Below are 24,089 nucleotides of genomic sequence, written 5' to 3'. Positions count from 1 at the left end.
TGCTTTCAAGTCAAGTCTCCTAGGTGGCAAGGGGTGAGGTGTTATTCTATAGTCAAGACTCTGTACCACATCGACAACTTCCAGAATCTGTCATCTGTGCTTTGGGCCTTCCCTGGGTTCTTCCCAATTTGTCTCTAAGTATTGTTGCTCTGACTCTGAACACTGTGACTCTGCTGCCGTTTTCCCATTTCAGCAAGGGCCTCCTGACCTAGCAGCCAAGGTGGCCCCTGACCTGCCATGTACCCCAACCCTCTCGTCTACTGCCCCTGCTGGGATCCCTGGAACTTGGGACCACGGAAACTAATTGAGACCCCTCGGCCACCAAGAAAGACCTCCCCAGTGAAATCCAAGTAAGGACTACCTGGGATGGAGTGGAGCCTGGGGGCTTGGGCTCCATTACAGCCAGCTTTCTCTCACAAGATTTCCGAAACAGTCAACTTGGCAGCAAAATCCCAAGAGGGCCAGAAAGCCCAGCTTTCCACAGCCTGTAGGCTGCACAGTGCTCTAGCCAGTGATGCCGGGGCTGAGTGTCATTTTCAATGAGGAAGCCTCAGAATTAGCGCAGCAGGGAAAGGGCCCATGGCAGCTGCCTCTCCATGGGGGACAAAGAGCTTCTAGAACCAGGGGATGAGCTGTGCTGCTGGCCCGGGAACCCCTGGTCAGTGAACAAGTGCCAAGGCCTTCAGCCTGAGGTTCCCCAAGATCGTCCTGTTTTTAAAGATTCCTGTTGTCAGACCATATATTCCAATTTGTTTTCACTGTGGGGATCTCCCTTACTGGGGAGTGCTAAACCTGGTTTCTGAAATTCCAATTTTCTCTTTCTCGTTATTTCCTTTTTCACTTTCAGGCTAACTCCTCCTCCTCCGGCTTCAAAAAAACAAAATTATGCCCAACTGATAACAAAATCTGTTATCGCCCCAAAGTAAGTATTTTCATGTCAATGGGACAGAGCTGTTCAAGGTATGTGAATAAAATAATCTCCCTTCTTGGCCTTCACAACCCTTCCTGACTTGAGCTAATTGCTGCCAGGTATGTCAGAGAAATGACAGAACCCGATGGGATTCCTCCCAGACCTCAGCTCCTACAAGTGGGTTCTGTGGTCCTCTGATCCCACAGCTTTCAAGGTCACTTCAAAGGAGCTCTCAGTGGGAGTGCCCCAGAAAGCCATTCCCTGACCTAAAAGGGCACGATGCCCAATACACGTCCTTGGCAAAGAGTCTCCCGTGGATTTATGGTGCTACTCACCCTTCTCCTTATTACCGTGTCTAAGGTTTTCTGTAGATTGCAGCTCTGTTTCTACTCATCAATTAAAGTTTTTAATCCATATTTATAAGCTTAGATGTATAACTTAGCTTTAGGCCATTGCATGAATCTTTGTGTTCTATTTATTTATTTATTTGGAAAATTTTTATTGAGCACCTATTATTTGCTATACATTGAGTCAGGTGCAGGGGGACAGCAGTGAACACGGCAAAGTCTCCACTCTCAGGGACTCACATTCTAGTGGGGAGGGGCAGGGAGATGACCATAAACATGTTAATCCATCCAAGATCTACAAGTGCTACGAGGAAAAATAACACAGGCATAGGGAGGAGGGTGGGATTGCTATTTTATACCGAGAAGTCAGGGCAATCCCTGTATAAAAAGCCAGCAGGAGCCGCTTTGGCACCTCAGGCAAGCACTCTTGGCCAAGGGAACAGTGGGTACAAAGGCCCTAGGTGGGAACTTGCTTGGCACGTCTGATCTTTTCCTGGAAAGCAAAGAGGCCCATGTGGGGGGAGTGGAGGAAGTGAGGAGACAGTGTTGGGAAACGAGCTCAGAGAAGCAGCAGAGATGCTTAATGTAGTCAGCAGAATAATGACACCCACCCCACTCCCCACCACCCTCCCACAAAGAAGTGCATGTCCTAATCCCTGGAAACCACCACTTTGTTCTGTTACTTGCCAAGGGAAAATTAAGATTGCAGATGGAATTATGTTGCTCATCAGCTGACCGTGAGATGGACAGATCAACCTGGATTATCCAGGTGGGCCTAATGCAAATGTAAAGGTCCTTACACATGAAAGAGGAAGTCAGAGTGTCAGAGAAGGAGACATGACGATAGAAGCAGAGGTTGGAGTGATGCCGTTGTTGGCTTTGAAGATAGAGGACAAGGCCACTAGGAACAGGGGCAGCTTCTAGGAGCTGGAAAAGGCAAGGAAATAGATTCTCCTCTAGAGCCTCCGGGAGGAATACAACCCTGCCAGCACCTTGATTTTAGCCCAGAAAGACCCATTTCAGACTCTGCCCTCCAGAACTATAAACAAGCTGGTGTTGTTTTGGGGGTTTTCTTTTGTTTTTTGCGGTACGCGGACCTCTCGCTGCTGAGGCCTCTCCCGTTGTGGAGCACAGGCTCCGGACGCGCAGGCTCAGCGGCCATGGCTCACGGGCCCAGCGGCTCCGCGGCATGTGGGATCTTCCCGGACCAGGGCACGAACCCGTGTCCCCTGCATCGGCAGGCGGACTCTCAACCACTGCGCCACCAGGGAAGCCCTATCCTCATTTTCTGATAAGGAAACTGAAGCACGGAGATGTTGAATAACTATGGTTGGTGGCAGAGCCAGGATTTAAACTCGGGCCCATCTAATTCCAAAACCTGAGCGGTTTCCACAATGCCTGGCCGCCTCCTGGCCTCTGGCCATGAAGGAGAACGCAGAGGAGGATGTGGGCTGGGAAGCAGAGCGGTGGCAGGGGCCAGCGGCTGGCTTGTGCACATGCTGAATTTGAGAGGCCTATGGGGGCGCTCAGGAGCCAGCCGAGTCTTGCGCTTGGGGCTGAGGAGAGAGGTAAGCTGGGGGAGGGCACGGGCGGAACTTGGGCCCGGGCATCCCACCTCACATGTCTGTGTTTAAGATGTGAGTAGGGCACTAGCAGAAGATTGGAGCAATCTCAGCACTCCAGGCCTGCACTATACCTTATCTTCCACCTTGAGGCCCAGGAAATAATAAACGTGTCACCTGGCTACCGCTTCGTTCGGAATAGGGAGCAGATTTGCATCACCTTGGGAGATGAGATGTCTGCTAGGAAAAAGCATTCAGAATCAGAGATCATGGACAAAGTCAGGACTTCCAGGCAATGTCCCTGGACCCGCATCCAGTTCTTCAGCCCCACCCCGGCCTGGCCTCGAGGACGAACCCCTTACCTGACGCCCAGTCCACGGCATCCCTTCACTCCTCAGCATGGCGCCGGCTCCTCTCCGCACCCACCTCTCTGCTCTGAGCCCGTTTGAGTCAGGCAGACAGACATGTCAGGCAGCTGATCTGGAGAATGACTGGGTGGGTGTCCCTCACACTAAAGGGGACTAGCTGTTTCTGGAGGTAATGAGTAGATGCAATGTTCAGAAAATAGTCTGAACTTGAAGGGTGAGAGCTGAGAGTAAGGTCAGGGTTTCTGGGAGGCCAGAGCCTGCATCTCTTTTCCATTAAGTCGAGAGATACCACTCAGTTTACGACTCCGAGAGGTGCAGCGTGGAAGGTTCTGGTCTGATTCCATCCCGGCTGGGCACGCTGACACCCCCTCTGTCATTCAAGGCCCACCCACTCTCTATCCTCCGGAACCATGTAAAGTCAGTCCGCACATCCTCTTCGTGCTACCTGCTAAACCTCTCATTCATATCTCCTCCTTCCCCATCTCCTCCTACATCCTCTCTCTTCTTTCCTCACCCTCAGGAATCAAGGACCTCATCTCTGCTGCACTGCCTGCCACCCTGTTCACTCCAGCTCAGCCAAACAGAGCTGAATAACCTTACAGATTTCACGGAGTCCCCAGACTCAGAAACACAAAACTCCGTAAATCTACTCTGAAATCCACACTCTTAAATCCCCTCTTTGTCCTGTTTCCGGCCCATTCCTTGTCTATGAGTCACTGTCTGCATCAATCCTATGCCTCCACCTAATTTCCTAATCCTGTGAATTTCTCCCTCCTCCATTTCAAGTATCTTTACCGAGTCAAGGTCAAATCCTAATAGATTTCTGGCATCCTCCTCTTTCCCTTCTAGTCAGTGGGTCACCAAACCACCCCTGCTCACTTCTGGCCAGATTACCCAAAAGGGCTCCGTGTGAGGCGCAGCCACCCTACTGCCAAATTCCTTCTCCCAAACCACCCTCTGCCCCTACCCCCCACCCCCCATGGTGATGGAGCAGGTGCAGATCATGGCCTGGCTCTCACCAGGCCAGAGCCAGCCATGCCCAGGGAGGGCCCTGACTGGGACGGCATGGAAGCTGTGTGGATCACGGATTACTTGTCCCGCAGGACTGCTATCATTACTGACCTCGAAGAACAGATCTCAGAGCTGACAGCGATAATAGAGCAAATGAACAGAGCCCATCGTTCTGCCCAAAAACTGGTGAGTGGCCCTTGAGTTAACCGACATCTCTTTGGGAAGGGGAAAGGCCAGTAGTTTCAGATCACCTGCTATGTTCCAGGCAAGGCCAAGCACCTTCCTCCTGGGAGCCAGGCTGTCCAGACAACAGCCCTGACTCCATCTTCACCCATAATCGCAAGAACTCAAGTCCCTCCTCTAGGCCTAACTCAATTTCCGGGAGTTCTCGGGGAGCCTCTGGCATGTTCAACGCCACTGTCCTCTCCACACTAGGGGGTGCCAGCCATTTCCAGCAGGGCTGGCTGTGGCCTGTGCGGTGAGTTAAATTTCAGACCTTGCTGAGGCTCTTGGTAACCGCATCAGCGTGACCAGGACTTCAGTTTTGCTCAAAAGCTGCCCAGAAGCCTCCAGTACCACTTCCTGTTGCTGGTGAAGCTGCCATAGCCCACTCTCCAGGACCTGCTCATTTCCGTTTGCACTCTTCGTGTTCCCTGGGGATTCTGGGAACACTCCCTTTAAAATTCACCATTCATTTTATCACGGACTTTTCTTCTCCGCCCTAAGCAGAGGTGTCTGGTGGCCTGGACTGGAATGATACATCAGACCCATCCTTAGATCTCCTCCCAACTCCTCCCCTCTCCTCCCCATCTGCCCATCCCCTCCTGCCACCAGCACCCCCCACCCCGGTCCGCCTCACTTGCCGTTACCGAACCCACGTGTGAAGGGTGACTTCCCAGCAGGCCAGCCCCTCGCCCTCTGATACACACCAGATGTGTCTGAATCCTGTAGTGACCCAGCATAGGACTCAGGCTGAGACCTTCCCTTCTGAGGATTCATTCCTATACCTTCCTGAAAACCCTGCCAAGTTCATGGTCACCTTCCTACAGAAAGGAAATTGAGGCTCAGGAAGTTAAATAATTTGCATGAGATCACTCATCTCATCTGTGGTGGGTTAATGGGCAAAAGGCACACTTTCAGTCACTGAAGCATCGGCCCTGCTGAAGACATATTTAGAGATCATTTCCATCGAGGGACCTCAGATTGTGATTCTTAAAATTCTCCCAGCTGTGAACATCCTACATTGTTGTGTGACTGTGCAGAAGGGGGGGTGTGCTGGCCCCGAGCCCTTGTCTCGGCTGGCGGTGTCTATTCCTCCTGAGGCACTGGCCAGGGGACCCGATGTGCATGTTAGAAGGGAGGTTCACCTGGAACTGAGCACTTCCTGCCTCCGGAAACAGAGCCATCCTGCCAATGAGGGCTTATTAACACTGGTTTTAAGTTCATCAAAGCAGGGTCTGAGTCTCAGGCCTCTTTGGCTCCTCCAGGTCAAGCCCTTTGCACAATCAACGATTGCTCAATTGAATTACGTATCCAAAAATCCGAAGGCCATGATCTTACAAAGAGATTACAGTCCAGCCAAAGAGGCCAGACCTGCCCACAAAATAGTGAAAGGGATGGTTTCCATGCACCCTTTGTGAACTGATTATGTACCAGACAATGCAGAGCGAGGCAAGAATTGTCCCGTTCCCTCAGTAACGATGTGCTCTCTGGCACTGCCGAACTCAACGGGAGAGGCTTGGGGAGAGGGACATACCCCGTGAATGGGAAGGCTTCTCAGAAGTTGCAGGTTGGAGTGGGAGTGGGGTCCTCAATACTGTCTTGTAAATGCCAGCCTCGTTTCTAGCTTGCCAATGAAATGGATCTCCGCTGTGCTGAGATGCAGAAGAACTTTGAAAGCAAGAGGAGGTACGCTTTCTGGCACAAGCTCTTGTGTACTGAAGGTCCTAAGGCTCCTGCATCCTTGCAGGATTTCAGTTCACTGGGATTTCAGACAAGGCCAAATGGAACTGGGTGGCGAGGGGTAGGGGAGATAAGAGACATGTCTTTGGAGAGCAGAATGGTTTGATCTGAGGTCACTAAAATACAGCCCGGAGAAGGTTATTCCTGGCTTTGTAATTTCTCAAACAAATTTCATTTCAATTATAATCTCCCTTTAAGTTGATTGCCGAGAAGAGCCGTTTTTTGGTTCTCCAGGAGGTTTTCATGGTAAACTACTGTTGTTCCCAGCCTGGTCTCTCCCCACGCCTCTCCTCTTCTTCCTCTCACCTCTACTGTCCCTGGCTACTAGGTCAAGGTCTGGGCAAAATGGGAAGAAGGTATGGGAAGGGCAGGAGACAGAGCTGCAGAGACAAACCAAGGGGAAGAAAAAGGAGGTGTGTTGTCTGTGAGAGTGAGAAAAGCAACAGAGTCCCCTTCCACACCTCCTGCTGGGCACCAGAGCAGCCCCAGTAGTCCTGCTGGAGAGAAGTCTTCCTAAGTGTCACAAACTTGCTTTTTAAAAATTTTTTTAATTAATTGACTTATTTACTAATAGACTTTATTTATTTATTTTTTTACTATTTTTTATTTTTGCAGTACGCGGGCCTCTCACTGTTGTGGCCTCTCCCGTTGCAGAGCACAGGCTCTGGACGCACAGGCTCAGCAGCCACGGCTCACGGGCCCAGCCGCTCTGCAGCATGTGGGATCCTCCCGGACCGGGGCACGAACCTGTGTCCCCTGCATCGGCAGGCGGACTCTCAACCACTGCGCCACCAGGGAAGCCCCTAGACTTTATTTTTTAAAGCAGTTTTAAGTTCACAGGAAAAAAGAGCATAAAGTAGAGAGAATTCCCACATACCCCCGGGCCCCATACCTGCACAACCTTGTGTCATCACTGACATCCCACACCAATACGCGACGTTTGTTACAATCAATGAAGCCTACACTGACACACACTGTTATCCCCCAATGTCCACAGTTTACGTTAGGATTCACTCTTGATGCTGTACATGCTATGGGTTTTGACAAATATTTAGTGACACGTATCCACCATTATAGTATCATACAGAATAATTTCATTGCCCTAAAAATCCTCTGAGCTCTGCCTATTCATCCCTCTCTCCCCACTAACCCCTGGCAACCACTGATCTTTTGACTGCCTCCGTAGCTGTGCATTTTCCAAAATGTCACATAGTTGAAATCATACAGCCTGTAGCCCTTTCACAGTGACTTCTTGCACTTACCGATATGCATTTAAGGTTCCTCCGTGTCTTTTCTTGGCTCAACAGCTCATACAGCCTTTTATTTTATTTTTTTAATATTTATTTTATTTACTTATTATTTTTATTTTTGGCTGCGTCGGTTCTCAGTTGCGGCGCACGGGATCTTCACTGAGGCATGCGGGCTCTTCCTTGTGGCACATGGGCTTCTCTCTAGTTGTGGCACGTGGGCTCTTGAGCACGTGGGCTCTGTAGTTTGCAGCACGCAGGCTCTCTAGTTGAGCCACGAGGGCTTAGTTGCTCCGCGGCATGTGGGATCTTAGTTCCCCGACCAGGGATTGAACCTGCGTCCCCTGCATTGGAAGGCGGATTCTTTACCACGGGACCACCAGGGAAGTCCCATATGGCCTTTTATTTTAACACTCCTCTTGAACACTGCCGACATCTGCCTCCTGGAATGGAGGCTGGAGAGACCTTGGGCTCTAAAATTATCCTGCGTGTTAATCAGCCCACAGTTTCCCAAAAGGATTGTAAGCAAAGACTGTGCTGTTGGGGGGCATCCATGGCCCCCTGATGTCTCCATGCAAAATAGTGGATGGTGAAAACAGGGATCTCCTCACCCTTTTCTGGATGGATGTCAGGAGAATGTGTCAGGAAGTGAGGGCCCCGCAGCCTGCCCACCAGCTGCCTGCGTGAGGGAGGGGAGGCGGGATCAGGTGAACTTTTCACGGATGACTGTGGCCTTCTCCTGGGGTCTTACAGGGAGCTCGAGGAGACTCACGCAGCACAGCTCAGTGAGCTGGAGAAAAACTACAAAGCAGCCTTGAAGGCAGAGAAGTTGGCTGCCCAGGATAAACTAGGTACGGTTGGGACCTGGGAGAATGACCCTGATGAAGGGGTAGCGGCTGACCCTGCAGATCTAGGGCAGAGGAACTCCCACGGCCACGGGTGGACTCTGCCTAGGCTTTCGAGGTTTCCTTCTCAAGCCCAGGAAGAGCAAGTGGTTGAGAATGAAACTGAAAAAAGGGAAACCATGTCAAGCAATGTCCTCCCTACCCCCAGAAGTTTGAAGGGTCTGTGGCCAAGTTTTGGGGTCTGAGCAAGTCCCTTCATCTCCTTAAGTCTTAGTTTCCCCATCTAGGAATCAAGGACAAGAATACCTGCCTTTATCAGAGTGATAAAAATGTGAAAGCACTGTTTAAAGTATATTTAAAAGGTCTACAAACGTAATACTGTTCCAATTCAACAAGTTTCCTCACCTGTAAAATGATGGTGTTTCATTAAATTCTAACAGGCACACTGTGATTTGTACGGCCTTAAAACCTGTAAGGGTTGTGTGGGCCATTTATCCCCTTATTTATGCTGCCTTTGGGAAGGACAAAGTGTGTACCCTTCAGAATTCTGAGTTTATAGACTAATCGCCACAGGGAGAAGAATTTCTATAATCTCCTTATTTTCCTTTAGCTTACATTTTTAAAAGATGATATTTGTACCTTGCTGGTTTTCCAGTTCTCTAAAGAGAACATGTATTGTTTTCAAAACCAAGGTACACTAGGAATGTTATTTTAAAAAGACAGAAGGTTTTGCTTCTGTTTTTCCTTCAGTTGTAGGTTTGCCCCCAGGGATTAGTCCTCATACTTGGGGTGCATCAGAATCACCTGAGAAGCATATTATTGACAGATACTGAGCCTTGCCTCTGAAACTCAGCAGGCTTAGAGTGGGGTCGGGCCATCTAAATTTCTAATAAACTTCCAGAGTGATCGCTAAGGCAACACCATGGTTTCACCACCGACAAGATGAGTTTGAGGTACGGACGGTGTGCAGGAGAGCTCTCATTTGAATTTGAAAACATGTATTTCAGAGGAATAATGATGACCCTGTTGTTTTCCTTTTGTCCAGAGGATATGGGAAAGGAATATAAGTATCTGAATAATATGTTTCATATATATCAGGTGAGATTCAGAGCTCCTTGGTGGATTATGAGAGAAAGAGAAGCAAGGCTCATTCCTGGTTGATGACGTTGAAATGAATCTAGAGCTCTTGCCCAGAAAATCATTTCCTGAAATTCCTAGCCTCCTTGAACCTAAGTGGCCCTCAAGGAGAAGAGGGAACCTGCGGACTGTGATGGCAGCCATGCAGGACATGTCAGTCACCCAGACCCTAAAGGAGCCCGTTGAAAAATACATTCGTCATTACAAAAGTAATACCTGCTCATTGTTTTTTAAAAAATGGGAATGCAAAAACCAACAACAGGGACTTCCCTGGTGGAGCAGTGGTTAAGAATCTGCCTGTCAGTGCAGGGGAGACGGGTTCGATCTCTGGTCCGGGAAGATCCCAAATGCTGCGGAGCAACTAAGCCCATGTGCCACAACTACTGAGCCGGCACCCTAGAGCCCGCGAGCCACAACTACTGAGCCCGTGTGCCACAATTACTGAAGCCCACATGCCTAGAGCCTGTGCTCCACGACAAGAGAAGCCACCGCAACGAGAAGCCCGCGCACTGCAACGAAGAGTACCCCGCCCTCGCCGCAACTAGAGAAAGCCCGCGCGCAGCAACGAAGACCCAACGCAGCCAAGAATAAAACTAATTAATTAAAACAACAGCAACAACAGCAGCAACAACAAAAAGAATGAACTATCACCACCCCAAGACAACCACTGTTAATATTTGTACTTTGTAACATCTTTGATCTTAGTAAAGTACTGGGTCAAAAAGGATAAACACTTGTAAGGTCTTTGATGCATTTGGCCAAATTGCCACCCAAAAGGACTGTGTCGCTCTGCACTGACTCTAGCAAGCAGGGTAGGGGGTACCTCAGAACACAGCCCATCCACTTAGCCAGCTAATTTGATGGAGCCCCAGGAAACCAGAATTAGGGCAGGATTTCATCCTAGGGGGATGAGAGAGTGGGAGGGGGGAAGTGGACAGGGGAAGGGCTGGGCCAGCAAGCCCCCCATCCTATGGTGACCAACTGGTCCTAGTTTGCCAGGGACTTTCCGGGTTTTAGCACTGACAGTCTGGAGTCCCAGGAAACAACTCAGTCCCAGGCAAACAATGACAGTTGATAAAAAAAAAACAACAACTTGGCATTTCCCTTGTTTCCCCCTGTGCTATTGATGAGTGATTCATGGTTCAGAGGGAGCTGACACGAGCATCTGCAACATGCTCAACTGCCTGTCTTCAAAGGAAGCCCAGTTCCAACAGGGCAAACGCCGTGCAGAGTTCTCTTTGATCTTTAGGGTTCTGCAGGCTCTTGGGTGACTGGGCTGGAATTGACTCCCACCAGTCACCATATGGGGCCCCCAGCAAGGGTCCCAGGTGAGGGAAGCTGCGAAGGGCTCAGGGCTGAGCCTCAGGCCAGGATGCAGCCTTTCAGGATGCTTTTCTTCATGGTACCTTTGTACCTCCACAGGACAGCATTTATGATGGAATGGAGAAGTGGTCAGAGAAGAAGGCAGAATGGGAGAAGGAGTGGGAAAAGATCCTGTTACAGCAAAGTGAGTACAGAAAGTTTAGACTTTTTGATGACAGATGCACCACGAAACTAGCATTAAGTTTGGTCTCGACTTGAGGAAGGCAGCCTTGAAGTCACGAAGGATGATGGGGGTGCTGCATGGCTGGACTCCTGAATGGAAAGGTGCCTGGAGTCTTCAAGAAAGTGCAACAAGGATAGAGTCTTTTATGTAGTTTAGCCACCTGAGGGTCTCAACCGTACCCTCCAGAACTCACTGATTGCAAGTTTGGCAATCATGTGCTGGAACGAGCTTGTGGACATCTGTAGGATTGCAGACTTGTTTTCTGGGTACAGGTGACCCCGAAGTTCCAGAAAAAAAGCTCTTGAATTAGTTTCAAATATTCACTTGTTGGGGGAGGGGCAACACAGTCCATACTCCCACGTCCCCCCTAGAGAAATTCATGTTTGATATATTTTTCAATTGAGATATATTTTAATTGATATAAGGTGTACAACATGTTGATTTGATACAGTCATATATTGCTGTGTATTTTTTTAATATTTCCAACACTTAGCACAGAGCCTGGATCATACATAGTGCCCTATAGGACACTTTCCTACCTCCACTGAGCTTCTTCATAAATGGAAAAAAGAGAGAGAAATCTCTGGAAACTGCTCCCTGACCTAGAGGACTAGTTGAGGTAGAATTGGGGGCTCTATAAACCTATTCCAGATTTAGTTGATATTCACAAATTTAGTTGATATTCACAAATCACTCATATAAATGCAGATACTCCCTGGGAAAGGTCATCCTTAAAGCCCTTCCCACCCTGGACTCCCAGGAGGTAGCATGAAGACCCTGGAGTCAAGGCTGGGGAATGGGGTGTGGAGCTGCTCCTGTCTGAGTCTTTACCTGGAATCTTGGTGTAGCATAGCCCACGTCATCACCCGGACTCCCAGCTACTCGTACTACGCTCATCCCATGTTGCCAGAGTCTATGCTAAGATGCTACGAGCAGTTTTGCAAGACCGGAATTTAGCTGCTCATAGTGTAGCTCAGTCCAGACTTATCTTGTGAGCCCAGGGGTTGCCTCCCTATCCACCCCTAGCACCACGATGCTGAAGAAGAACTTTGTGTAAGACCTACACCCGTCCTTCCCCCTGTTTAGTACTGGGGCTCTGCTGGCAGGTTCCCCTGTCCCCCAAATACACTTAAGCCTAGCTCTGCCCCAAGGCTAAGTATACATATTATTGAATAAATTTTATTGAATAAAGAATAATAAATTTTATTGCTAGAAAAGTCACATGAGCCAAGAGCTGTATTTTAAGATAAGGGTATCAAAAAAACATGGTGATTGCTTCAGCAGAGGGAATAGACAAAATAATAAGCAACAGATCCAAAATAAACTTCTGGTTTCCCTACTCTATTTGAGGTTTCTGTTTATTAGTTTTTTTTTTAATGAAAGCTTCTTTCTTTCTTTCTTCTTTCTTTCTTTCTTTCTTTCTTTATTTTTGGCTGTGTTGGGTCTTCGTTTCTGTGCAAGGGCTTTCTCTAGTTGCAGCAAGCAGGGGCCATTCTTCATTGCGGTGCGCGGGCCTCTCATGGTTGCGGCCTCTCTTGTTGTGGAGCACAAGCTCCAGACGCGCAGGCTCAGTAGTTGTGGCTCACGGGCCTAGTTGCTCCGCGGCATTTGGGATCTTCCCAGACCAGGGTTCGAACCCGTGTCCCTTGCATTGGCAGGCAGATTCTCAACCACTGCACCACCAGGGAAGCCCAATATCCAATTAACATCATTCCTCTTAAAAGTGAGCTGAATACTGTACTTATGAGTAATAAAAACAAGGAAAATCATGCTTAGGTTTTTGAAATCTAAGTCTAAACAGTGGTGTCCTTCACCACTGAAAAGCAAAGTCAGCTCATGGCACAGGAGAGGAAGCTCACATGTTTCTGGGATAGTTTGTCACACTCACCACCAGCAATCAGGCTGGATGTGGGAGCATTATACCCTCAACCTCAACACATGAGGGTTTTTTTTAGCCAGATCAGATCACAAATATCCCCCTCAGTGATCTTTGACATTTCTTTTAAACTTACTATACTTTTTGTATCTACTATAAGTTCATTTTTAAACCTTCTCATCAAATTAAAAATACAATTAAAATCATGCCTACAGCTATGACTGTCTAGCTATTGCAAAGCCAGAGATTTAGATTGAATTTGCATAAAAATTATATTGTCCTGATTCCCATTCTCTTGACTTCCAGCTATCAAGAAAAAAAAGAAAGAAAGAAAGAAAGAATAAAATAGCAGCATTTTAACTATTGTTTAGTTATGCAACTAAACAATAGCATCAATTAAGGGGAAAGAAGAGTTTTTTCCTCAGTGTGAAAGTAGGTTGTGGCATCTGTTTGCCCATATTTTTCTTGTCATCCTTATTGCTTACTTCAAAGTTCACCTTGGTGAGGATGGTGAGAATATCTTCACCCCTGAAAAACATAACATCACCTTGTGACCATCTATGGGGGGAAAAATCAACTGGTAAACCCTATCATCTGCTGTGATAAGTGATAGTTATGTCCCTCAAAACAACAGGCATTTGAAATAACAAGATGTTAAACCAAGACCTACCACAGCTTTCTAGGTAAAGAAGTTGTCTCAGAGCTTAATATCTTATGACCATCACAAACTTCACTGTCAACATCAGATTTGGTTTCTTTGCCTCCTGACCTATTTGCACCTCACTCTGCTCCATGTATGTGTCACTTACCCCCAATCGCCTCAACGCCCCCCCCCCCAACATCCTCTGCCTCAAATTGGCATTGCTTCTGTGGATTTATCTGTGGCCGCATCAGGCTTTAGGCAAGTGGAAATTGGAAGTCTCCTGCAGCCACCCCACTGCTTTCTCACCAGCTTCTCTTATCAGTTTAGTTGGGCAACCTGTTTATTCACTTCTGTAGCTAACCCCTTGGAACCTTGCAGGGCTTTCTCTTGTGCAAGGGCTTTGGAACCTTGCAGGATTCGTGGTCTAAGTTACAAAATGAAAATGTAGTGTGGGTGTTATGGTTCAGTCCTTCATCTGCCATGGGAAATTCTTGCTCTTCATACACTTAAAACATAATGAGACACAGAACTAGAAGCAACCTACAGAGGATTCCTTGCTATTTATCTGCTGGTTGTGTGTGCATTTGGTGAACTTGCCGTACAAAACCATCATTTAAATAAAGGAAACATAAGATAATAAAAGGGAAAGTTATTTTCCCACATTTTGTGGGCTTCAAAGCAAATTTGTGGGAATAGAAAAAGTTTCTGATCTTTAGCACTTATCTCCCACAAGAGGGTCCGAGGTTGGTCAGCTATTATAGAACTTTTGACAGGGTTGGAGGATGTTAAACATGGAAATTCCAAACTAGTTGAGTGGGTTCAGTCATATTTCTGCCTAAAGACAGAGATAAACTATATGACTTTGCCATCTTTCCCACTCTATGATATGCTGATTGTCCTTTGAGGTGCTAAATAAAAGAAACTCCTCAGTAAGTATTTCAGTTTTTTCCATCAGTAAACTTGCCCTCTTTCCCACTCTGCAACTGACCTGAGAATTACAGTTATATGATCCACAGCTAGACATTTAAAGATGAATGAAGTGTTGAATAAGCAAAAATTACCTAGGACATCTTTCTCTCAGGCTCTGGCAAAGTGACTGGATATACCAGGTCCCCTCCATGGGGCTTCGGTAGGAAACACAGTTGTCCACGGTGGCCATCCCCAGCAGAAAGTCGGCCTCATCTGGGATATATCTCTTCTGAAGCGATGAATCCATTTCTAAATAGGTTTCCTTCTGTTCTGAGTCAGTTTCAACAGCTATACCTCTCTGGTAGTTATACCCTTGACAAGCCTGAATAAAAAAGATTTTGGGTTTGCCAAGAAGGGAAGGGCACTTTGAACCAGTGAAGTAAGAGGTCAGCTCATAGATGGGGGCTTCCTGCCCATCGGAGCCATAGATGATGCCTTTGTCTCCATGGGAGAGGATGCAGCAGATGAAGCAGTCCTTGTTATTGTGGTCCATGCTTTGATAGGATTTCAGAACCTCACAGATTTTCTTCGCAGTGTAGTCTTTGTAATGCACTATCTCAAAATGAAGCTCACTAAAGGTCTTTCTCAAAGCCTCTGAAAAGTGAAACAAGAAAAGTCACATTACACCGCAAGAATTCCCAGACCACAACCCAGGACTAGCGAGAACATTGATCAGACAAGAATCTGAACCAGAACTTAAAAACAAGACCCTCTATATTAGTGGCTGGATTCCATAGACTTCTAATGTTTACTGCCACTAGCTGAAAATATTTCCCAGCCCTGAGGCAAAAGAGAAAGGGGAGACTGCTATTGTTGGCCTGTTGTCTTTTCTCAACTAGTCTACAAGCTATTATTTAGGCTTACTACCTAACCAATCTAAAAAGTAACTAATACATAATCAGAAAAAAAGCAAAAACAAATTTTTAATAAAAGATCCATACTTATTTTATCCTGAACCCTCTCAAAATTGTTCATCAAAATACGAGATATGAATGTTTTAAAAGTCAAGTAGAACTAAAAAGCTACAAAAAAAGCTTTACAAAAAAGCTATCCCTCCTTTTACTAGGTAAAAGGAAGCTACTCCTTCCTTTTACCCAGTCATGTTCTGTCCAGCCATTTCTATGAAGGAAGCCACTTTCAACTTTTAGCTATTTTTTTTTTTTTTTTTTGGTATTAGCCTCCATTTTGTAATGAATTTGGGCTCATTTCTATTTATTCGTTTATAAATTTTAGACTTTTGTATTGAGTTCCTATTGTGGGTGATGAGTGCTTGGTGCTCTTATACATTTACAAGGTTTAGTTGAAGCAATAGAAATATATGTATTACTAATACTATGTAAACATAATATTCTTTAATTATGCTTCCTTTCTTATTAAGCTTTTTGTCTTTCCTGGAATTAGCAATAGCATTATTTTTTTCACTGCTTTGTTTTCTACATGCTTAACATTAGTTTCCCCCAAATGCTCTAATTGATCTAGTCAAAGTCTTTCAACATTTTTCAGGCTGCCTGTCTGATTATTTTAGATAAAAATAGCATATATTTAAGGTGTACAACATGATGATATGAATAGTGAAATGATTACTACAGTTAAGCTAATAATTTATCTCCTCACTCAGTTACCTTTTGTTTGCGTGTGTGTGTGTGTGTGTGTGTGTGTGTGTGTGTGTGTAATAAGAACACCTGGAATATAGTCTCTTTGCATACTTCTCATGTTCAATACAGCATTATCAACTATTGCCATCATGCTGTACAGTAGATTGCTAAACTTATTCATCCTACATACTGCTACTTTATACCCTTGATCAGAAATACAATCAAGGCCATTTTAATAAAAAATGTTTTCATGGTAAATATTAAGTAAATGAAAATCGAAAGCCTGAAACCTTTTCTTCAATACCAAGATATACGATGATGAGTGATGTAGTCAGTGAACTTAAGTTCTATGGCTTTTTTAAACCTTAGAATAGATTTGCTTGAATAAACAAATGTTAACAGAAACCATTCACAGAGTCCTGATGATTAAAATCAACCTATCTTATTTTCTAAACTACTTTATTTAAAAAATAAGTAATTACCTGATGTTATGACTCATAAACACCATTTTCAAAAATTCTTTGATCAAGTAAAAATTCTTAATATCACAATGGTTGGGTTGAATTCTTTCTTTTATTGCTTTTAGTTGTAGCCATTTCTATGTTCACATGATGCAAATTATTTTTCATTTAACTTGTAAGCTCTCAATCTTAGCCGCAAAAGGCTGAGCCAAAGACTTTCTGTTTAGTTTAACATTTGAAAATGCTATTTCTGTTAAGGACTCAATTTCTGCTGTACTCATAGCCCAACTTTTATAAACACAACTTCCGTAAATGGTCTTGATACCAAAGCAATGTTTTCCACCCAACACCTAATACACTCTATAGAGGCTCTATTCATCTAGTGGAATTAAAAACAAAGTTTATTGTTGCTTTTTATAAGCTTTTTAGTAAGATTTGATATTTTATCTTTATATATACATTGCTTTGATTTTAAAAATTAATTAAAAAAAACAAAAGCAGAAAACTAACAAGTATGTAAGAATGTTGTTCACCTCCACAGGGAAATACGGTTATAACCATCTTTTTGAAACACGTGGCCCTGTTGATACAGCTTTTGTTCTCCCCTTTTGACAAAAACATAGATATCAGAAATATTTCATTTCTCTTTTGGGTTCTACTGTACCTGCATCCAAGTTTGTTCCATTCCTATCCTTCATGCTATGAAGTTTGGGCACATCCTTCCTTGCTATGCTAAAATCATAATTGTTAAAGATCAAACAGTATCCCCGAGGTTTGCTTTTCATTCGGTAAACTGTGTTCGATGTCTGGAAAACAAAAATCCAACCCAGGAGCTGACTCTGTGGATCAAACACTTGAGACGTGAACAAACAACTCCCTAGTAAGAGGTTAGGCGTCACCTAAGCCAAACTGGGATGCAAGTACACTTTCCATAGCCCCACCCCAACTTGGCACTGCTCCCCTAAGGAACTAGTTTCCACTCATCCCCCGACAAGGATCGCAGACTTCTTCCCCACAGTTAGTGTGGAAAGTCAGTGTCCCAATACTTGGGCGTCCTGAGCATTTGCACTTATATTAATAGTGTTGTCACCACATTGTACTGGTATTATTTATTCTCATTTCTGCTCAAGGCAGTGAACATCTGTGCCAGGGACTAGGATTATTATTAATTTGTGAGCTCAATCAGGAGTTCCTGGATGAATGACTGTCTTGGTGCTGTCTCTGGGCTGCCCCTTTGAGACCTTGTGATTCCCTCAGCTCTCTGCTCAACTCATCCATGCTTCTGGGCTAACAGGTGAGGGTCTGCCCATCACACAGCATAGCATGGCCCCAGGATTTTTCAAGCTGATGGCTTAATCTGGATCTCAGGACCAAAGTGACTCGAGGAGACAAAAGTGCTGGGCAGGCAGGTCTTGGCTGTGCTACAGGTTACAGTATCCAGACTCCACTACTTGACAGTATCAATCAGAGGTGACCCTGTGACCTCCTGACTTCCCTGGGGTTGTTTCAGTGCTGAGATATTTAGCATTTATTGGGAAATCCATGCAGTTCCTCAAGGTGGAGAAAAGGGCCCCAGACTAGGGGGCCAAATTCCTGGCTCTACTACTTAATAACCTTAAGACTTTGGACAAGTTAACGAATCTCTCTTGCACTCAGTGTCATTAGCTGACGGGTGGGGATAAAAGCATGCAGAGTGCTTTTACTGTTTACAAAGTGCCACATGACTTCAGTTAATCCTTGATGTTCAGACAGAGAGAGGTCTGGTAACTTGCTCAGGAGTCCACTAACAAACGGTCTCTCCTAAGCTTAATTTCAAGTCTCCCACTAGACATTAGGCATACAGGGTTTCCTCTGTTTCCCACCACAAGGAAGAGTGAATGGGCTGCTGAGCCACAATGTGGTAAATTGCTGAAAGTTACAGAAACAGAAGTGATATCTAGAAAGGCAATTCTTGGGCCAGCTCATTGGGATGAGATCATAGAGACAACTAGATCGTTAGCATGTGCTGCTTACCCCTAATCGCAAAGGAGAAACTGTTTTGAAATGCCAAGCTAAAAGAAGACTTTGCTTTTTCTAATCCTGCTGACTCTTCTCCCAAAGCCCTCTCCCATTTAGGCTGATGCAGCTGCTGAAAGGATCAGGTTGGAGGCTCCCCACCCCTCTACCCTCCAACTATTCCAACATCTTCGCTTTTAAAATAGAAATTTAACACATGGGAAACCTTTTCAAAATTCAAAGTTTAAAAGTCACATTTTAAACTTGTGCTTTTGTGAATTTTTTTCTACAGTTCTCAACATTTTCAATAAGTTTCTGTCCCTTATTAGTTTATCTGGAAGCTAAAAAAAACCTCAGGAACACAATAACTAGAATCTGCAGCACAAAGGAGAAAAGGAATGGGAATTTCCCCGTACCTGTGACTCACTGTCCTTTTCTCCTGGAGAGTCCGACATGGCCAGCATTTCAAGGGAGCCCCCCCTTATAAACAATTGTGACATATCTGGAATGACACAGGCAGGGAAGGTGCTTTGGTGAGGAAAGATGTAGCACCCAAGACAACATAAAGTCCCTTTTAAAATGAAAATTCACAGGACTTCCCTGGTGGCTAAGTGCTTAAGGATCCTCCTGCCAATGCAAGGGACATGGGTTCGAGTCTTGGTCTGAGAAGATCCCACATGCCGTGGAGCAACTAAGCCTGTGTGCCACAACTACTGAAGCCCGCATGCCTAGAGCCCATGCTCTGCAACAAGAGAAGCCACCACAGTGAGAAGCCCACACACCACAACGAAGAGTAGCCCCCACTTGCTGCAACTAGAGAAAGCCCATGCACAGAAAAGAAGACCCAATGCAGCCAAAAATTTTTTTAATTTAAAAATAAATAGAATAATTTTTTAAAAAATAAAGTCAGGATTTGTTAAAAAAATAAAATAAAGAAAAAAAAAGAAAATTCACAGACCACCTTGAACATAATATCCTTGCAGTTCACAGAATAAGGGAAAATCTTATCACTAACTAACTCTGCCCCTATTTCAAACATGCTGGCCTGGCGCTGCAGGGTCTTTGTCTTTTGACAATGCCTTTTATATCTTCCAATGTGCAGAGAAGGTGAAAAGTAGCCAGTGCTATTAGGAGAACAGGTCCATTAACATGCAAATGTCATCTGCATACAGAGTGAAGTAAGTCAGAAAGAGAAAAATAAATATTGTATATTAACGCATATATGTGGAATCTACAAAAATGGTACAGATGAACCAGTTTGCAAGGCAGAAATAGAGACTTAGACGTAGAGAGCAAACGTATGGACACCAAGCAGGGAAAGTGGGGGTGGGATGAATTGGGAGATTGGGATTGACATATATACACTAATATGTAGAAAATAGAAAACTAATGAGAACCTGCTATATAGCACAGGGAACTCCACTTCATTGTACAGTAGAAGCTAACACAACATTGTAAAACAACTATACTCCAATAAATAAATAAATAAATAAAACAAAATGAAAAAAAAAGATGGGAGAAGTGGTCACAATTGTGACTGCTGTAGCCCTCCCTCTCCCCAGCCTGAGTGAGCAAGTGAGCCCTAATCAGCCGCTGCTTTTGCCCCCTCTTGCCTGGGTGGGGAACAGATGCCTGAGGGTGGCCCACATGCACAGACGGCACCAAAACCAAAGTTGAACTCCAGGGGCAGTGGGACCAAAGAAGAGAAAGGGAAATCTCTCTGTGCAGCCACAGGAGCAGAGGGTTAAATCCCTGCAATCAGCTTGGTAAACCCTGCATCTGTGGAATATCTGAATAGACAATGAGTGTTCCTGCAATTGAGGCTGTGGACTTTGGGGGCAACTGTGGACTTTGGGGGCAACTGTGGACTTTGGGGGCAAGTACACGCCAGAGTTGGGCCAGGTCAGAGTCTGAGCTGGCCCTACATAGCCCACAGCAGGTCCAGAGACCCACCTAGAAGTACTGGAGGACTTCCCAGGCAGGCAGGGATTGGCTGCACTTCACTGTGGGAGCAAGGACACTGACAGGTGAGGCCACAGGAAAATATTAATATTACTATTATTTTTTTCACTTTGTTTTATTGTTTTTTATTATTCTTTTAATTTTTATGTACTTTTTCTTTTCTTTTTATACTTTTATTTATAATATATTTTTTACTCTATTTTTTTTTCCTCTTTCTACTTTACTTTGTCATTATATCGTGCTTTTTCCTTGTTTTTCTTTTTTCCTTTGTTTTTATCTTCTTTTTAACTATATTTTATATTTTTCAATTTTTACTTTTTTGTTGTTTTGTATTTTTTCCTTTTGTTTTCACCTTTCTTATGTTTTTATGTTTTTTTATCTCTTTTGTGTGTTTTATGCTTTCTTTGCCTTTTTTTAGATTGCTTTCTGCTTTTGATTGGTTTTTTGTTTTGCTTTTACCATTCAACTTGGGGTTTTGTTTGTCTGTTCTTTTTTTTTTTTCTTTTCTTCCACACCATGTGGCTTGCAGGGTCTTGATGCTCCAGCCAGGTGTTGGGCCTGAGCCTCTGAGGTGGGAGAGCTGAGTCCAGGATGTTGGACCACCAGAGAACTCCTGGCCCCAGGGAATATTAATCAGCGAGAGTTCTCCCAGAGGTCTCCATCTCAACAGTAAGACCCAGCCCCACCCAAGGGCCAGCAAGCTCCAGTGCTGGATGCCTCACAACAAACTAGCAAGACAGGAATGCAACCCCACCCATTAGTCTAAACCCCAGCCTTTAGTCAGACAGGCTGACTAAAGTCATACTACGCTCACAGACACCCCAAAACACACCACTGGAGGCGGCCCTGCCCACCAGAGGAACAAGATCCAGCTCCACCCACCAGAATGCAGGCACCAGTCCCCCCACCAGGAAGCCTACACAAGACACTGGACCAACCCCACCCACTGGGGGCAGACACCAGAAGTAAGAGGAACTATGACCCTGCAGCCTGCAGAAAGGAGACCCCAAACACAGTAAGTTAAACAAAATGAGAACACAGAGAAATATGCTGCAGATGAAGGAGCAAGGTAAAAACCCACAAGACCAAACAAATGAAGAGGAAATAGGAAGTCTACCTGAAAAAGAATTCAGAGTAATGATAGTAAAGATGATCCAAAATCTTGGCAATAGAATGGAGAGAATACAAGAAATGTTTAACAAGGACCTAGAAGAACTAAAGAGCAAACAAACAGCGATGAACAACACAATAACTGAAATTAAAAATACTCTAGAAGGAATCAATAAAATAACTGAGGCAGAAGAATGGAGAAGTGAGCTGGAAGATAGAATGGTGGAAATAACTGCTGCAGAGCAGAATAAACAAAAAAGAATGAAAAGAATTGAGGACAGTCTCAGAGACCACTGGGACAACATTAAACGCGCCAACATTCGAATTATAGGGGTCCCAGAAGAAGAAGAGAAAGAGAAAGGGCCTGAGAAAACATTTGAAGAGATTATAGTTGAAAACTTCCCTAATATGGGAAAGGAAATAGTCAATCGAGCCCAGGAAGCACAGAGAGTCCCATACAAGATAAACCCAAAGAGAAACACACCAAGACACATATTAATCAAACTATCAAAAATTAAATACAAAGAAAAAATATTAGCAACTTCCCTTGTGGTCCAGCGGTAAAGAATCTGCCTTACAATGCAGGGGACGTGGGTTCGATCCTTGGTCATGGAACTAAGATCCCACATGCCGCAAGGCAACTAAGCCCATGTGCCACAACTACTGAGCTCACATGCCTCAACTAGAGCCCGTGTGCCACAAATTACAGAGCCCGTGTGCTCTGGAACCTGCATGCCACAACTACAGAGCCCATGCACCCTGGAGCCTGTGCACTACAGCTAGAGAGAGAAAACCCACACACCACAACTACACAGAAGCCCGCACACCACAACGAGAATCTGCACGCTGCAGTGAAAGATTCTGCATGCCTCAATGAAGATCCTGTGTGCCACAACTAAGAGCCAACACAGCCAAAAATAAAAATAAATAAATAAATAAAAAATCTTTAAAAAAAAAGAAAAAATATTAAAAGCAGCAAGGGAAGAGCAACAAATAACATACAAGGGAATCCCTGTAAGGTTATGAGCTGATTTTTCAGCAGAAACTCCACAGGCAACAGGGAAGGGCTGAATATATTTAAAGTGATGAAAGGGAAAAAGCTACAGCTAAGATTACTCTACCCAGCAAGGATCTCATTCAGAATTGATGGAAAAATCAAAAGATTTACAGACAAGCAAAATGTAAGAGAATTTAGTACAACAAAACCAGCTCTACAACAAATACCAAAGGAACTTCTCTACGCGGGAAACACGAGAAGAAAAAGACCTACAAAAACAAACTCAAAACAATTAAGAAAACGGTAATAGGGACGTACATATTCATAATTACCTTAAATGTGAATGGATTAAATGTTCCAACCAAAAGACACAGGCTCGCTGAATGGATACAAAAACAAGACCTGTATATATGCTGTCTACTAGAGACCCACTTCAGACTTAGGGACACATACAGAAAGTGAAGTGATAGAAAAAGATATTCCATGCAAATGGAAATCAAAAGAAAGCTGGGGTAGCAATACTCATAACAGATAAAATAGACTTTAAAATAAAGAATGTTACAAGACACAAAGAAGGAAACTACATAGTGATCAAGGGATCAATCCAGGAAGAAGATATAACAATTATAAATATATATGCACCCAAGATAGGAGCACCTCAATACATAAGGCAAATGCTAACAGCTATAAAAAGGGGAAATCAACAGTAACACAATAAAGGTGGGGGACTTTAACACCTCACTTAACAGATCATCCAGACAGAAAATAAATAAGGAAACACAAGCTTTAAATGACAAAATAGACCAGATAGATTTAATTGATATTTACAGGACATTCCATCCGAAAACAGCAGATTACACTTTCTTCTCAAGTGCACATGGAACATTCTCCAGGATAGATCATATCTTGGGTCACAAATCAAGCCTTGGTAAGTTTAAGAAAATTGAAATCATATCAAGCATCTTTTCCAATCACAATGCTATGAAATTAGAAATCAATTAGAGGAAAAAACCTATAAAAAACACAAACACATGGAGGCTAAACAATATGCTACTAAATAACCAAGAGATCACTGAAGAAATCAAAGAGGAAATTAAAAAATACCTAGAGATAAATGACAAAAAAACACGACGGCCCAAAACCTATGGGATGCAGCAAAAGCAGTTCTAAGAGGGAACTTTATAGCAATACAATCCTACCTCAAGAAACAAGAGAAATCTCAAATAAACAATCTAACCTTACACCTAAAGGAACTAGAGAAAGAAGAAGAAGAACAACAACAAAAAAACCCCAAAATTAGTAGAAGGAAAGAAATTATAAAGATTAGAGCAGAAACAAATGAAATAGAAGAGTAGCCCCTACTCGCCACAGCTAGAGAAAGCCCATGTGCAGCAACAAAGACCCAACACAGCCAAAAATAAATAAATAAATTTTATTTTAAAAAAAGACACATGCACCTTGATATTCATTGCAGCACTATTTACGATAGCCAGGTCATGGAAGCAATGTCAATGCCCATCAACAGACAAATGGATAAAGAAGAAGT

General features: G+C 44.5%; 2 protein-coding genes across 10 annotated transcripts in view; one reads left to right on the top strand and one right to left on the bottom strand.

Annotated features, from left to right (window-relative positions):
- Positions 1-214: 214 nt before the first annotated feature.
- FLACC1 (flagellum associated containing coiled-coil domains 1) lies at positions 215-11,946 on the top strand. The gene is made up of 9 exons (XM_049712190.1): positions 215-350; positions 848-922; positions 1,030-1,087; positions 2,972-3,111; positions 4,291-4,384; positions 6,045-6,106; positions 8,161-8,258; positions 9,298-9,350; positions 10,812-11,946. The coding sequence occupies exons 1-9, from the start codon at positions 238-240 to the stop codon at positions 10,968-10,970; spliced, it is 852 nt and encodes a 283-aa protein (XP_049568147.1). The 5' UTR covers positions 215-237; the 3' UTR covers positions 10,971-11,946.
- A 176-nt stretch (positions 11,947-12,122) lies between these two features.
- Positions 12,123-24,089, bottom strand: part of CASP8 (caspase 8) — a 28,251-nt gene continuing 16,284 nt past the window's right edge. For 6 of the 9 annotated variants that reach the window (XM_033430062.2, XM_033430069.2, XM_033430087.2 and 3 more), the window contains 4 exons: positions 18,891-18,976; positions 17,144-17,318; positions 14,516-15,017; positions 12,123-13,339 (listed from right to left, as the gene is read on the bottom strand). In XM_033430062.2, the coding sequence (XP_033285953.1) occupies positions 13,204-13,339; positions 14,516-15,017; positions 17,144-17,318; positions 18,891-18,976 (899 nt within the window). In that variant the 3' untranslated portion in view covers positions 12,123-13,203. The other 3 variants (XM_049712321.1, XM_049712323.1, XM_049712322.1) reach the window with 3 other exon arrangements.

The sequence above is a fragment of the Orcinus orca genome, chromosome 7 (assembly GCF_937001465.1).
Source record: "Orcinus orca chromosome 7, mOrcOrc1.1, whole genome shotgun sequence".
Taxonomy (NCBI): Eukaryota; Metazoa; Chordata; class Mammalia; order Artiodactyla; family Delphinidae; genus Orcinus; species Orcinus orca.
Note: the sequence above shows the minus strand (reverse complement) of the source record. Positions and strands in the feature narration are given on the sequence as shown.